Genomic DNA, 14081 nt, shown 5'->3' with positions numbered 1-14081 from the left:
AATGTGAAAAGGTTCGTTGCCCCGATGGAAAAACCTTTTCGAATGCGATAAATAACAGTTAAGAAACACGAAAAAGTCACAGGGGGTCAGATATTGTTAATAAGGTGGACGGTCACTCAATTCTGGTTGCATTTTGTGAGTTTTGCTCAATGCGATTAAAGAAATGTGAAAAGGTTCGTTGCCCCGATGGAAAAACCTTTTCGAATGCGATAAATAACAAATAAGAAACACGAAAAAGTCACAGGGGGTCAGATATTGTTAATAAGGTGGACGGTCACTCAATTCTAGTTGCGTATCGTGAGTTTTGCTCAATGCGATTAAAGAAATGTGAAAAGGTTCGTTGCCCCGATGGAAAAACTTTTTCGAATGCGATAAATAACAGTTAAGAAACACGAAAAAGTCACAGGGGGTCAGATATTGTTAATAAGGTGGACGGTCACTCAATTCTAGTTGCGTATCGTGAGTTTTGCTCAATGCGATTAAAGAAATGTGAAAAGGTTCGTTGCCCTGATGGAAAAACCTTTTCGAATGCGATAAATAACAAATAAGAAACACGAAAAAGTCACAGGGGGTCAGATATTGTTAATAAGGTGGACGGTCACTCAATTCTGGTTGCGTATCGTGAGTTTTGCTCAATGCGATTAAAGAAATGTGAAAAGGTTCGTTGCCCCGATGGAAAAACTTTTTCGAATGCGATAAATAACAGTTGAGAAACACGAAAAAGTCACAGGGGGTCAGATATTGTTAATAAGGTGGACGGTCACTCAATTCTAGTTGCGTATCGTGAGTTTTGCTCAATGCGATTAAAGAAATGTGAAAAGGTTCGTTGCCCCGATGGAAAAACTTTTTCGAATGCGATAAATAACAGTTAAGAAACACGAAAAAGTCACAGGGGGTCAGATATTGTTAATAAGGTGGACGGTCACTCAATTCTAGTTGCGTATCGTGAGTTTTGCTCAATGCGATTAAAGAAATGTGAAAAGGTTCGTTGCCCCGATGGAAAAACCTTTTCGAATGCGATAAATAACAGTTAAGAAACACGAAAAAGTCACAGGGGGTCAGATATTGTTAATAAGGTGGACGGTCACTCAATTCTAGTTGCATTTTGTGAGTTTTGCTCAATGCGATTAAAGAAATGTGAATAGGTTCGTTGCCCTGATGGAAAAACCTTTTCGAATGCGATAAATAACAAATAAGAAACACGAAAAAGTCACAGGGGGTCAGATATTGTTAATAAGGTGGACGGTCACTCAATTCTAGTTGCATTTTGTGAGTTTTGCTCAATGCGATTAAAGAAATGTGAATAGGTTCGTTGCCCTGATGGAAAAACCTTTTCGAATACGATAAAAAACAGTTAAGAAGCACGAAAAAGTCACTGGGGATCAGATATTGTTAATAAGGTGGACGGTCACTCAATTCTAGTTGCATTTTGTGAGTTTTGCTCAATGCGATTAAAGAAATGTGAAAAGGTTCGTTGCCCCGATGGAAAAACTTTTTCGAATGCGATAAAAAACAGTTAAGAAACACGAAAAAGTCACAGGGGGTCAGATATTGTTAATAAGGTGGACGGTCACTCAATTCTAGTTGCGTATCGTGAGTTTTGCTCAATGCGATTAAAGAAATGTGAAAAGGTTCGTTGCCCTGATGGAAAAACCTTTTCGAATGCGATAAATAACAGTTGAGAAACACGAAAAAGTCACAGGGGGTCAGATATTGTTAATAAGGTGGCTGGTCAATCAATTCTGGTTGCATTTTGTGAGTTTTGCTCAATGCGATTAAAGAAATGTGAATAGGTTCGTTGCCCTGATGGAAAAACCTTTTCGAATACGATAAAAAACAGTTAAGAAGCACGAAAAAGTCACTGGGGATCAGATATTGTTAATAAGGTGGACGGTCACTCAATTCTAGTTGCATTTTGTGAGTTTTGCTCAATGCGATTAAAGAAATGTGAAAAGGTTCGTTGCACCGATGGAAAAACTTTTTCGAATGCGATAAAAAACAGTTAAGAAACACGAAAAAGTCACAGGGGGTCAGATATTGTTAATAAGGTGGACGGTCACTCAATTCTAGTTGCGTATCGTGAGTTTTGCTCAATGCGATTAAAGAAATGTGAAAAGGTTCGTTGCCCTGATGGAAAAACCTTTTCGAATGCGATAAATAACAAATAAGAAACACGAAAAAGTCACAGGGGGTCAGATATTGTTAATAAGGTGGACGGTCACTCAATTCTAGTTGCGTATCGTGAGTTTTGCTCAATGCGATTAAAGAAATGTGAAAAGGTTCGTTGCCCTGATGGAAAAACCTTTTCGAATGCGATAAATAACAGTTGAGAAACACGAAAAAGTCACAGGGGGTCAGATATTGTTAATAAGGTGGCTGGTCAATCAATTCTGGTTGCATTTTGTGAGTTTTGCTCAATGCGATTAAAGAAATGTGAATAGGTTCGTTGCCCTGATGGAAAAACCTTTTCGAATACGATAAAAAACAGTTAAGAAGCACGAAAAAGTCACTGGGGATCAGATATTGTTAATAAGGTGGACGGTCACTCAATTCTAGTTGCGTATCGTGAGTTTTGCTCAATGCGATTAAAGAAATGTGAAAAGGTTCGTTGCCCTGATGGAAAAACCTTTTCGAATGCGATAAATAACAAATAAGAAACACGAAAAAGTCACAGGGGGTCAGATATTGTTAATAAGGTGGACGGTCACTCAATTCTAGTTGCGTATCGTGAGTTTTGCTCAATGCGATTAAAGAAATGTGAAAAGGTTCGTTGCCCTGATGGAAAAACCTTTTCGAATGCGATAAATAACAGTTGAGAAACACGAAAAAGTCACAGGGGGTCAGATATTGTTAATAAGGTGGCTGGTCAATCAATTCTGGTTGCATTTTGTGAGTTTTGCTCAATGCGATTAAAGAAATGTGAATAGGTTCGTTGCCCCGATGGAAAAACTTTTTCGAATACGATAAAAAACAGTTAAGAAGCACGAAAAAGTCACTGGGGATCAGATATTGTTAATAAGGTGGACGGTCACTCAATTCTAGTTGCATTTTGTGAGTTTTGCTCAATGCGATTAAAGAAATGTGAAAAGGTTCGTTGCACCGATGGAAAAACTTTTTCGAATGCGATAAAAAACAGTTAAGAAACACGAAAAAGTCACAGGGGGTCAGATATTGTTAATAAGGTGGACGGTCACTCAATTCTAGTTGCGTATCGTGGGTTTTGCTCAATGCGATTAAAGAAATGTGAAAAGGTTCGTTGCCCTGATGGAAAAACCTTTTCGAATGCGATAAATAACAAATAAGAAACACGAAAAAGTCACAGGGGGTCAGATATTGTTAATAAGGTGGACGGTCACTCAATTCTAGTTGCGTATCGTGAGTTTTGCTCAATGCGATTAAAGAAATGTGAAAAGGTTCGTTGCCCTGATGGAAAAACCTTTTCGAATGCGATAAATAACAGTTGAGAAACACGAAAAAGTCACAGGGGGTCAGATATTGTTAATAAGGTGGCTGGTCAATCAATTCTGGTTGCATTTTGTGAGTTTTGCTCAATGCGATTAAAGAAATGTGAATAGGTTCGTTGCCCTGATGGAAAAACCTTTTCGAATACGATAAAAAACAGTTAAGAAGCACGAAAAAGTCACTGGGGATCAGATATTGTTAATAAGGTGGACGGTCACTCAATTCTAGTTGCATTTTGTGAGTTTTGCTCAATGCGATTAAAGAAATGTGAAAAGGTTCGTTGCACCGATGGAAAAACTTTTTCGAATGCGATAAAAAACAGTTAAGAAACACGAAAAAGTCACAGGGGGTCAGATATTGTTAATAAGGTGGACGGTCACTCAATTCTAGTTGCGTATCGTGAGTTTTGCTCAATGCGATTAAAGAAATGTGAAAAGGTTCGTTGCCCTGATGGAAAAACCTTTTCGAATGCGATAAATAACAAATAAGAAACACGAAAAAGTCACAGGGGGTCAGATATTGTTAATAAGGTGGACGGTCACTCAATTCTAGTTGCGTATCGTGAGTTTTGCTCAATGCGATTAAAGAAATGTGAAAAGGTTCGTTGCCCCGATGGAAAAACTTTTTCGAATGCGATAAATAACAGTTAAGAAACACGAAAAAGTCACAGGGGGTCAGATATTGTTAATAAGGTGGACGGTCACTCAATTCTAGTTGCATTTTGTGAGTTTTGCTCAATGCGATTAAAGAAATGTGAATAGGTTCGTTGCCCTGATGGAAAAACCTTTTCGAATACGATAAAAAACAGTTAAGAAGCACGAAAAAGTCACTGGGGATCAGATATTGTTAATAAGGTGGACGGTCAATCAATTCTGGTTGCGTATCGTGAGTTTTGCTCAATGCGATTAAAGAAATGTGAAAAGGTTCGTTGCACCGATGGAAAAACTTTTTCGAATGCGATAAAAAACAGTTAAGAAACACGAAAAAGTCACAGGGGGTCAGATATTGTTAATAAGGTGGACGGTCACTCAATTCTAGTTGCGTATCGTGAGTTTTGCTCAATGCGATTAAAGAAATGTGAAAAGGTTCGTTGCCCCGATGGAAAAACTTTTTCGAATGCGATAAATAACAGTTAAGAAACACGAAAAAGTCACAGGGGGTCAGATATTGTTAATAAGGTGGACGGTCACTCAATTCTAGTTGCATTTTGTGAGTTTTGCTCAATGCGATTAAAGAAATGTGAATAGGTTCTTTGCCCCGATGGAAAAACTTTTTCGAATACGATAAAAAACAGTTAAGAAGCACGAAAAAGTCACTGGGGATCAGATATTGTTAATAAGGTGGACGGTCAATCAATTCTGGTTGCGTATCGTGAGTTTTGCTCAATGCGATTAAAGAAATGTGAAAAGGTTCGTTGCCCCGATGGAAAAACTTTTTCGAATGCGATAAATAACAGTTAAGAAACACGAAAAAGTCACAGGGGGTCAGATATTGTTAATAAGGTGGACGGTCACTCAATTCTAGTTGCATTTTGTGAGTTTTGCTCAATGCGATTAAAGAAATGTGAAAAGGTTCGTTGCCCTGATGGAAAAACCTTTTCGAATACGATAAAAAACAGTTAAGAAGCACGAAAAAGTCACTGGGGATCAGATATTGTTAATAAGGTGGACGGTCACTCAATTCTAGTTGCATTTTGTGAGTTTTGCTCAATGCGATTAAAGAAATGTGAAAAGGTTCGTTGCACCGATGGAAAAACTTTTTCGAATGCGATAAAAAACAGTTAAGAAACACGAAAAAGTCACAGGGGGTCAGATATTGTTAATAAGGTGGACGGTCACTCAATTCTAGTTGCATTTTGTGAGTTTTGCTCAATGCGATTAAAGAAATGTGAAAAGGTTCGTTGCCCTGATGGAAAAACCTTTTCGAATGCGATAAATAACAAATAAGAAACACGAAAAAGTCACAGGGGGTCAGATATTGTTAATAAGGTGGACGGTCACTCAATTCTAGTTGCGTATCGTGAGTTTTGCTCAATGCGATTAAAGAAATGTGAAAAGGTTCGTTGCCCCGATGGAAAAACTTTTTCGAATGCGATAAATAACAGTTAAGAAACACGAAAAAGTCACAGGGGGTCAGATATTGTTAATAAGGTGGACGGTCACTCAATTCTAGTTGCATTTTGTGAGTTTTGCTCAATGCGATTAAAGAAATGTGAAAAGGTTCGTTGCCCTGATGGAAAAACCTTTTCGAATACGATAAAAAACAGTTAAGAAGCACGAAAAAGTCACTGGGGATCAGATATTGTTAATAAGGTGGACGGTCACTCAATTCTAGTTGCATTTTGTGAGTTTTGCTCAATGCGATTAAAGAAATGTGAAAAGGTTCGTTGCACCGATGGAAAAACTTTTTCGAATGCGATAAAAAACAGTTAAGAAACACGAAAAAGTCACAGGGGGTCAGATATTGTTAATAAGGTGGACGGTCACTCAATTCTAGTTGCATTTTGTGAGTTTTGCTCAATGCGATTAAAGAAATGTGAAAAGGTTCGTTGCCCTGATGGAAAAACCTTTTCGAATGCGATAAATAACAAATAAGAAACACGAAAAAGTCACAGGGGGTCAGATATTGTTAATAAGGTGGACGGTCACTCAATTCTAGTTGCGTATCGTGAGTTTTGCTCAATGCGATTAAAGAAATGTGAAAAGGTTCGTTGCCCCGATGGAAAAACTTTTTCGAATGCGATAAATAACAGTTAAGAAACACGAAAAAGTCACAGGGGGTCAGATATTGTTAATAAGGTGGACGGTCACTCAATTCTAGTTGCATTTTGTGAGTTTTGCTCAATGCGATTAAAGAAATGTGAAAAGGTTCGTTGCCCTGATGGAAAAACCTTTTCGAATACGATAAAAAACAGTTAAGAAGCACGAAAAAGTCACTGGGGATCAGATATTGTTAATAAGGTGGACGGTCACTCAATTCTAGTTGCATTTTGTGAGTTTTGCTCAATGCGATTAAAGAAATGTGAAAAGGTTCGTTGCACCGATGGAAAAACTTTTTCGAATGCGATAAAAAACAGTTAAGAAACACGAAAAAGTCACAGGGGGTCAGATATTGTTAATAAGGTGGACGGTCACTCAATTCTAGTTGCATTTTGTGAGTTTTGCTCAATGCGATTAAAGAAATGTGAAAAGGTTCGTTGCCCTGATGGAAAAACCTTTTCGAATGCGATAAATAACAAATAAGAAACACGAAAAAGTCACAGGGGGTCAGATATTGTTAATAAGGTGGACGGTCACTCAATTCTAGTTGCATTTTGTGAGTTTTGCTCAATGCGATTAAAGAAATGTGAAAAGGTTCGTTGCACCGATGGAAAAACTTTTTCGAATGCGATAAAAAACAGTTAAGAAACACGAAAAAGTCACAGGGGGTCAGATATTGTTAATAAGGTGGACGGTCACTCAATTCTAGTTGCATTTTGTGAGTTTTGCTCAATGCGATTAAAGAAATGTGAAAAGGTTCGTTGCCCTGATGGAAAAACCTTTTCGAATGCGATAAATAACAAATAAGAAACACGAAAAAGTCACAGGGGGTCAGATATTGTTAATAAGGTGGACGGTCACTCAATTCTAGTTGCGTATCGTGAGTTTTGCTCAATGCGATTAAAGAAATGTGAAAAGGTTCGTTGCCCCGATGGAAAAACTTTTTCGAATGCGATAAATAACAGTTAAGAAACACGAAAAAGTCACAGGGGGTCAGATATTGTTAATAAGGTGGACGGTCACTCAATTCTAGTTGCGTATCGTGAGTTTTGCTCAATGCGATTAAAGAAATGTGAAAAGGTTCGTTGCCCTGATGGAAAAACCTTTTCGAATGCGATAAATAACAAATAAGAAACACGAAAAAGTCACAGGGGGTCAGATATTGTTAATAAGGTGGACGGTCACTCAATTCTAGTTGCGTATCGTGAGTTTTGCTCAATGCGATTAAAGAAATGTGAAAAGGTTCGTTGCCCCGATGGAAAAACTTTTTCGAATGCGATAAAAAACAGTTAAGAAACACGAAAAAGTCACAGGGGGTCAGATATTGTTAATAAGGTGGACGGTCACTCAATTCTAGTTGCGTATCGTGGGTTTTGCTCAATGCGATTAAAGAAATGTGAAAAGGTTCGTTGCCCTGATGGAAAAACCTTTTCGAATGCGATAAATAACAAATAAGAAACACGAAAAAGTCACAGGGGGTCAGATATTGTTAATAAGGTGGACGGTCACTCAATTCTAGTTGCGTATCGTGAGTTTTGCTCAATGCGATTAAAGAAATGTGAAAAGGTTCGTTGCCCTGATGGAAAAACCTTTTCGAATGCGATAAATAACAAATAAGAAACACGAAAAAGTCACAGGGGGTCAGATATTGTTAATAAGGTGGACGGTCACTCAATTCTGGTTGCATTTTGTGAGTTTTGCTCAATGCGATTAAAGAAATGTGAAAAGGTTCGTTGCCCTGATGGAAAAACCTTTTCGAATGCGATAAATAACAAATAAGAAACACGAAAAAGTCACAGGGGGTCAGATATTGTTAATAAGGTGGACGGTCACTCAATTCTGGTTGCATTTTGTGAGTTTTGCTCAATGCGATTAAAGAAATGTGAAAAGGTTCGTTGCCCCGATGGAAAAACTTTTTCGAATGCGATAAAAAACAGTTAAGAAACACGAAAAAGTCACAGGGGGTCAGATATTGTTAATAAGGTGGACGGTCACTCAATTCTAGTTGCGTATCGTGGGTTTTGCTCAATGCGATTAAAGAAATGTGAAAAGGTTCGTTGCCCTGATGGAAAAACCTTTTCGAATGCGATAAATAACAAATAAGAAACACGAAAAAGTCACAGGGGGTCAGATATTGTTAATAAGGTGGACGGTCACTCAATTCTAGTTGCGTATCGTGAGTTTTGCTCAATGCGATTAAAGAAATGTGAAAAGGTTCGTTGCCCTGATGGAAAAACCTTTTCGAATGCGATAAATAACAGTTGAGAAACACGAAAAAGTCACAGGGGGTCAGATATTGTTAATAAGGTGGCTGGTCAATCAATTCTGGTTGCATTTTGTGAGTTTTGCTCAATGCGATTAAAGAAATGTGAAAAGGTTCGTTGCCCTGATGGAAAAACCTTTTCGAATGCGATAAATAACAAATAAGAAACACGAAAAAGTCACAGGGGGTCAGATATTGTTAATAAGGTGGACGGTCACTCAATTCTGGTTGCATTTTGTGAGTTTTGCTCAATGCGATTAAAGAAATGTGAAAAGGTTCGTTGCCCTGATGGAAAAACCTTTTCGAATGCGATAAATAACAAATAAGAAACACGAAAAAGTCACAGGGGGTCAGATATTGTTAATAAGGTGGACGGTCACTCAATTCTAGTTGCGTATCGTGAGTTTTGCTCAATGCGATTAAAGAAATGTGAAAAGGTTCGTTGCCCCGATGGAAAAACTTTTTCGAATGCGATAAATAACAGTTAAGAAACACGAAAAAGTCACAGGGGGTCAGATATTGTTAATAAGGTGGACGGTCACTCAATTCTAGTTGCGTATCGTGAGTTTTGCTCAATGCGATTAAAGAAATGTGAAAAGGTTCGTTGCCCTGATGGAAAAACCTTTTCGAATGCGATAAATAACAAATAAGAAACACGAAAAAGTCACAGGGGGTCAGATATTGTTAATAAGGTGGACGGTCACTCAATTCTAGTTGCGTATCGTGAGTTTTGCTCAATGCGATTAAAGAAATGTGAAAAGGTTCGTTGCCCCGATGGAAAAACTTTTTCGAATGCGATAAATAACAGTTAAGAAACACGAAAAAGTCACAGGGGGTCAGATATTGTTAATAAGGTGGACGGTCACTCAATTCTAGTTGCGTATCGTGAGTTTTGCTCAATGCGATTAAAGAAATGTGAAAAGGTTCGTTGCCCTGATGGAAAAACCTTTTCGAATGCGATAAATAACAAATAAGAAACACGAAAAAGTCACAGGGGGTCAGATATTGTTAATAAGGTGGACGGTCACTCAATTCTAGTTGCGTATCGTGAGTTTTGCTCAATGCGATTAAAGAAATGTGAAAAGGTTCGTTGCCCCGATGGAAAAACTTTTTCGAATGCGATAAAAAACAGTTAAGAAACACGAAAAAGTCACAGGGGGTCAGATATTGTTAATAAGGTGGACGGTCACTCAATTCTAGTTGCGTATCGTGAGTTTTGCTCAATGCGATTAAAGAAATGTGAAAAGGTTCGTTGCCCTGATGGAAAAACCTTTTCGAATGCGATAAATAACAAATAAGAAACACGAAAAAGTCACAGGGGGTCAGATATTGTTAATAAGGTGGACGGTCACTCAATTCTAGTTGCGTATCGTGAGTTTTGCTCAATGCGATTAAAGAAATGTGAAAAGGTTCGTTGCCCCGATGGAAAAACTTTTTCGAATGCGATAAATAACAGTTAAGAAACACGAAAAAGTCACAGGGGGTCAGATATTGTTAATAAGGTGGACGGTCACTCAATTCTAGTTGCGTATCGTGAGTTTTGCTCAATGCGATTAAAGAAATGTGAAAAGGTTCGTTGCCCTGATGGAAAAACCTTTTCGAATGCGATAAATAACAAATAAGAAACACGAAAAAGTCACAGGGGGTCAGATATTGTTAATAAGGTGGACGGTCACTCAATTCTAGTTGCGTATCGTGAGTTTTGCTCAATGCGATTAAAGAAATGTGAAAAGGTTCGTTGCCCCGATGGAAAAACTTTTTCGAATGCGATAAAAAACAGTTAAGAAACACGAAAAAGTCACAGGGGGTCAGATATTGTTAATAAGGTGGACGGTCACTCAATTCTGGTTGCGTATCGTGAGTTTTGCTCAATGCGATGAAAGAAATGTGAAAAGGTTCGTTGCACCGATGGAAAAACTTTTTCGAATGCGATAAAAAACAGTTAAGAAACACGAAAAAGTCACAGGGGGTCAGATATTGTTAATAAGGTGGACGGTCACTCAATTCTGGTTGCATTTTGTGAGTTTTGCTCAATGCGATTAAAGAAATGTGAAAAGGTTCGTTGCCCTGATGGAAAAACCTTTTCGAATGCGATAAATAACAAATAAGAAACACGAAAAAGTCACAGGGGGTCAGATATTGTTAATAAGGTGGACGGTCACTCAATTCTAGTTGCGTATCGTGAGTTTTGCTCAATGCGATTAAAGAAATGTGAAAAGGTTCGTTGCCCCGATGGAAAAACTTTTTCGAATGCGATAAATAACAGTTAAGAAACACGAAAAAGTCACAGGGGGTCAGATATTGTTAATAAGGTGGATGGACACTCAATTCTAGTTGCGTATCGTGAGTTTTGCTCAATGCGATTAAAGAAATGTGAAAAGGTTCCTTTCCCCGATGGAAAAACCTTTTCGAATGCGTTAAATAACAGTTAAGAAACACGAAAAAGTCACAGGGGATCAGATATTGTTAATAAGGTGGACGGTCACTCAATTCTAGTTGCATTTTGTGAGTTTTGCTCAATGCGATTAAAGAAATGTGAAAAGGTTCGTTGCCCTGATGGAAAAACCTTTTCGAATGCGATAAATAACAAATAAGAAACACGAAAAAGTCACAGGGGGTCAGATATTGTTAATAAGGTGGACGGTCACTCAATTCTAGTTGCGTATCGTGAGTTTTGCTCAATGCGATTAAAGAAATGTGAAAAGGTTCGTTGCCCCGATGGAAAAACTTTTTCGAATGCGATAAAAAACAGTTAAGAAACACGAAAAAGTCACAGGGGGTCAGATATTGTTAATAAGGTGGACGGTCACTCAATTCTGGTTGCATTTTGTGAGTTTTGCTCAATGCGATTAAAGAAATGTGAAAAGGTTCGTTGCCCTGATGGAAAAACCTTTTCGAATGCGATAAATAACAGTTGAGAAACACGAAAAAGTCACAGGGGGTCAGATATTGTTAATAAGGTGGCTGGTCAATCAATTCTGGTTGCATTTTGTGAGTTTTGCTCAATGCGATTAAAGAAATGTGAAAAGGTTCGTTGCCCTGATGGAAAAACCTTTTCGAATGCGATAAATAACAAATAAGAAACACGAAAAAGTCACAGGGGGTCAGATATTGTTAATAAGGTGGACGGTCACTCAATTCTAGTTGCGTATCGTGAGTTTTGCTCAATGCGATTAAAGAAATGTGAAAAGGTTCGTTGCCCCGATGGAAAAACTTTTTCGAATGCGATAAATAACAGTTAAGAAACACGAAAAAGTCACAGGGGGTCAGATATTGTTAATAAGGTGGATGGACACTCAATTCTAGTTGCGTATCGTGAGTTTTGCTCAATGCGATTAAAGAAATGTGAAAAGGTTCCTTTCCCCGATGGAAAAACCTTTTCGAATGCGTTAAATAACAGTTAAGAAACACGAAAAAGTCACAGGGGATCAGATATTGTTAATAAGGTGGACGGTCACTCAATTCTAGTTGCATTTTGTGAGTTTTGCTCAATGCGATTAAAGAAATGTGAAAAGGTTCGTTGCCCTGATGGAAAAACCTTTTCGAATGCGATAAATAACAAATAAGAAACACGAAAAAGTCACAGGGGGTCAGATATTGTTAATAAGGTGGACGGTCACTCAATTCTAGTTGCGTATCGTGAGTTTTGCTCAATGCGATTAAAGAAATGTGAAAAGGTTCGTTGCCCCGATGGAAAAACTTTTTCGAATGCGATAAAAAACAGTTTTTAGTGGAGAAGAAACCAAATTTGAGATAAATTTTCGGTGGAATTTGAAGTCGTACACAACTGAAAATATTTCATAAAACGAAAAAATCAAAAACAAATATTGTATCGAATTATTTCTTTTGGAAATTGCATTTCAAATATTTTTTCCAGGTAATTCGTAGGATCGAGTGATCGTGCTACACCATTTAAATGTAATAATGACAAGTTTCACGTTGCTAGCCATTTTTGGATTAATACCTTCAATTCAACTCGGTAAGTTTTCATATAAAGTCAATTTTCGATTCATTTAAACATCATTACAAATGTCAGTTGACTTTCATTGCAAATAATCGGTTCGATTATAAAAATAACACAGATTAGATGTTGCCGTCGCCATCCCCTTCTTCTTCTGCGAAGAATACTTTGTTTGTCAGGTATTTCTTCTTCTTTTTCGTCTTCAATGCTATTGCGGTGCACTCTACCATCCACCATAACCTCAACCTTACAGAGGCACCTTTCCCAAATCAGTAGGACGAATCTCTGGGCCTTGTAGAGGACTATAAACTGTTGCGGAGTATATATGTTTTTGTGAATTGGCTAAATCGGTCACGTGACATATTGCTTCCAATATCAACACCCAGCAAGCGAAGTTGCGGTTGGATCAAATCCTGAGAGTTGCAGTGCCAAAAATAGCAGCATAGGTCTTGGTTGCATCAAACTCAGATTGCATCCATCCCGTACCAGGACGTTTTCAAGATGGTGTGTCGATGGTGGTGATCTGTCGCCGTCTGCGGATTTGGGGCGGTTGATTTGAACGACGACATCAGTGACGAAGCTACAGTAGATCGTCTTTGCGTACACAAACGAAATTACTTTCCCTAGTAGCCCTAATAACAAATAGTCAACAATTTTTTGGAAACTTTTATTCCTCCAAACTATTTTTCAAGATCTACAACATGAAAGCGGGTACTGGATCTTGTATTACGGCCGGATAACATTTAAAACAATGTCTGGTATCGCCCAGATGATGATCAGATTTGTTCGATTGCTTTTTTTCATCTTTCTTTTTCCTCAGATGTTTACCGTCGCAGAATTGACTAGGTCCGCACGTAGGCGGGTTCGTCAGACATTCCGGAGAACCGTGACAACCAGTCCTCAAACAATCGTCCTGCAAACCTGCAATAATACGGTTACGTCCCCTATTTATCCGTCAAATATGAAGCGGGGTCCGTTGATTTTGAAAAAATTAGAGGATTAGTCCAAAATTACCTATACGAGAGCCGCTATTTTGAGTTCGATATAGAAAAACAAAAATATATTAGTAATTCATCCACCGTTTGGTGGATGAGCCATAAATTCGACGTTTCGACTTTTCCAAAATGCATTATCGCGGTGGGGAATGATTCGTCTTCTGATTTTGGTTTCCCTGATTTTTCCCAACACTCTTGGTAAAGAAATGCAGGCGTATCATCCAGAATTGACCTTTCTACGTTGCTCTAATGCAACGCTGGCGACATTTCCAGTTATTCCAAGAAAAAAAGCGATCAATCGAAATGCTTCGAAGCGAGTCGATTGGCACACTGTTGTTGGTTAAATCCACGTGGATTAATTCCGTTTTTGACCGAGATTAATGTTTCAAGTATATTTAAATAACTCAAATAGCATTCGACAACACGTCAATGTCAATGTCAGATTTGACATATTCACATCAGTGTCGATATATCTCAAAAATTTAGTAGCGACCCTCGTATAACATATTTATGGCAACAAGGCGTACAAAGTACATTAATCGAATTAAGAGAATCGATTAATCGATAGAAATAATCGAATGACTGTCATTCTTAGCGTTTTCGAGATCGTAGAATCCAGAATTCGAATTATGTTAGGTTAG

The 14081-nt window shown here is 38.1% G+C and overlaps 1 protein-coding gene across 1 annotated transcript in view; it reads left to right on the top strand.

The window, feature by feature from the left end:
- Nucleotides 1–14081, top strand: part of LOC130448905 (protein Skeletor, isoforms B/C) — a 75673-nt gene that overhangs the window by 7597 nt on the left and 53995 nt on the right. The window contains exon 2 of the mRNA XM_056786495.1: nt 12362–12463. Within this exon, the coding sequence (XP_056642473.1) occupies nt 12409–12463 (55 nt within the window). The 5' untranslated portion in view covers nt 12362–12408. The remainder of the gene's footprint in view (nt 1–12361; nt 12464–14081) is intronic.

Source organism: Diorhabda sublineata, chromosome 9, assembly GCF_026230105.1.
Source record: "Diorhabda sublineata isolate icDioSubl1.1 chromosome 9, icDioSubl1.1, whole genome shotgun sequence".
NCBI lineage: Eukaryota > Metazoa > Arthropoda > Insecta > Coleoptera > Chrysomelidae > Diorhabda > Diorhabda sublineata.
This window is presented reverse-complemented; position numbering and strand designations above follow the sequence as displayed.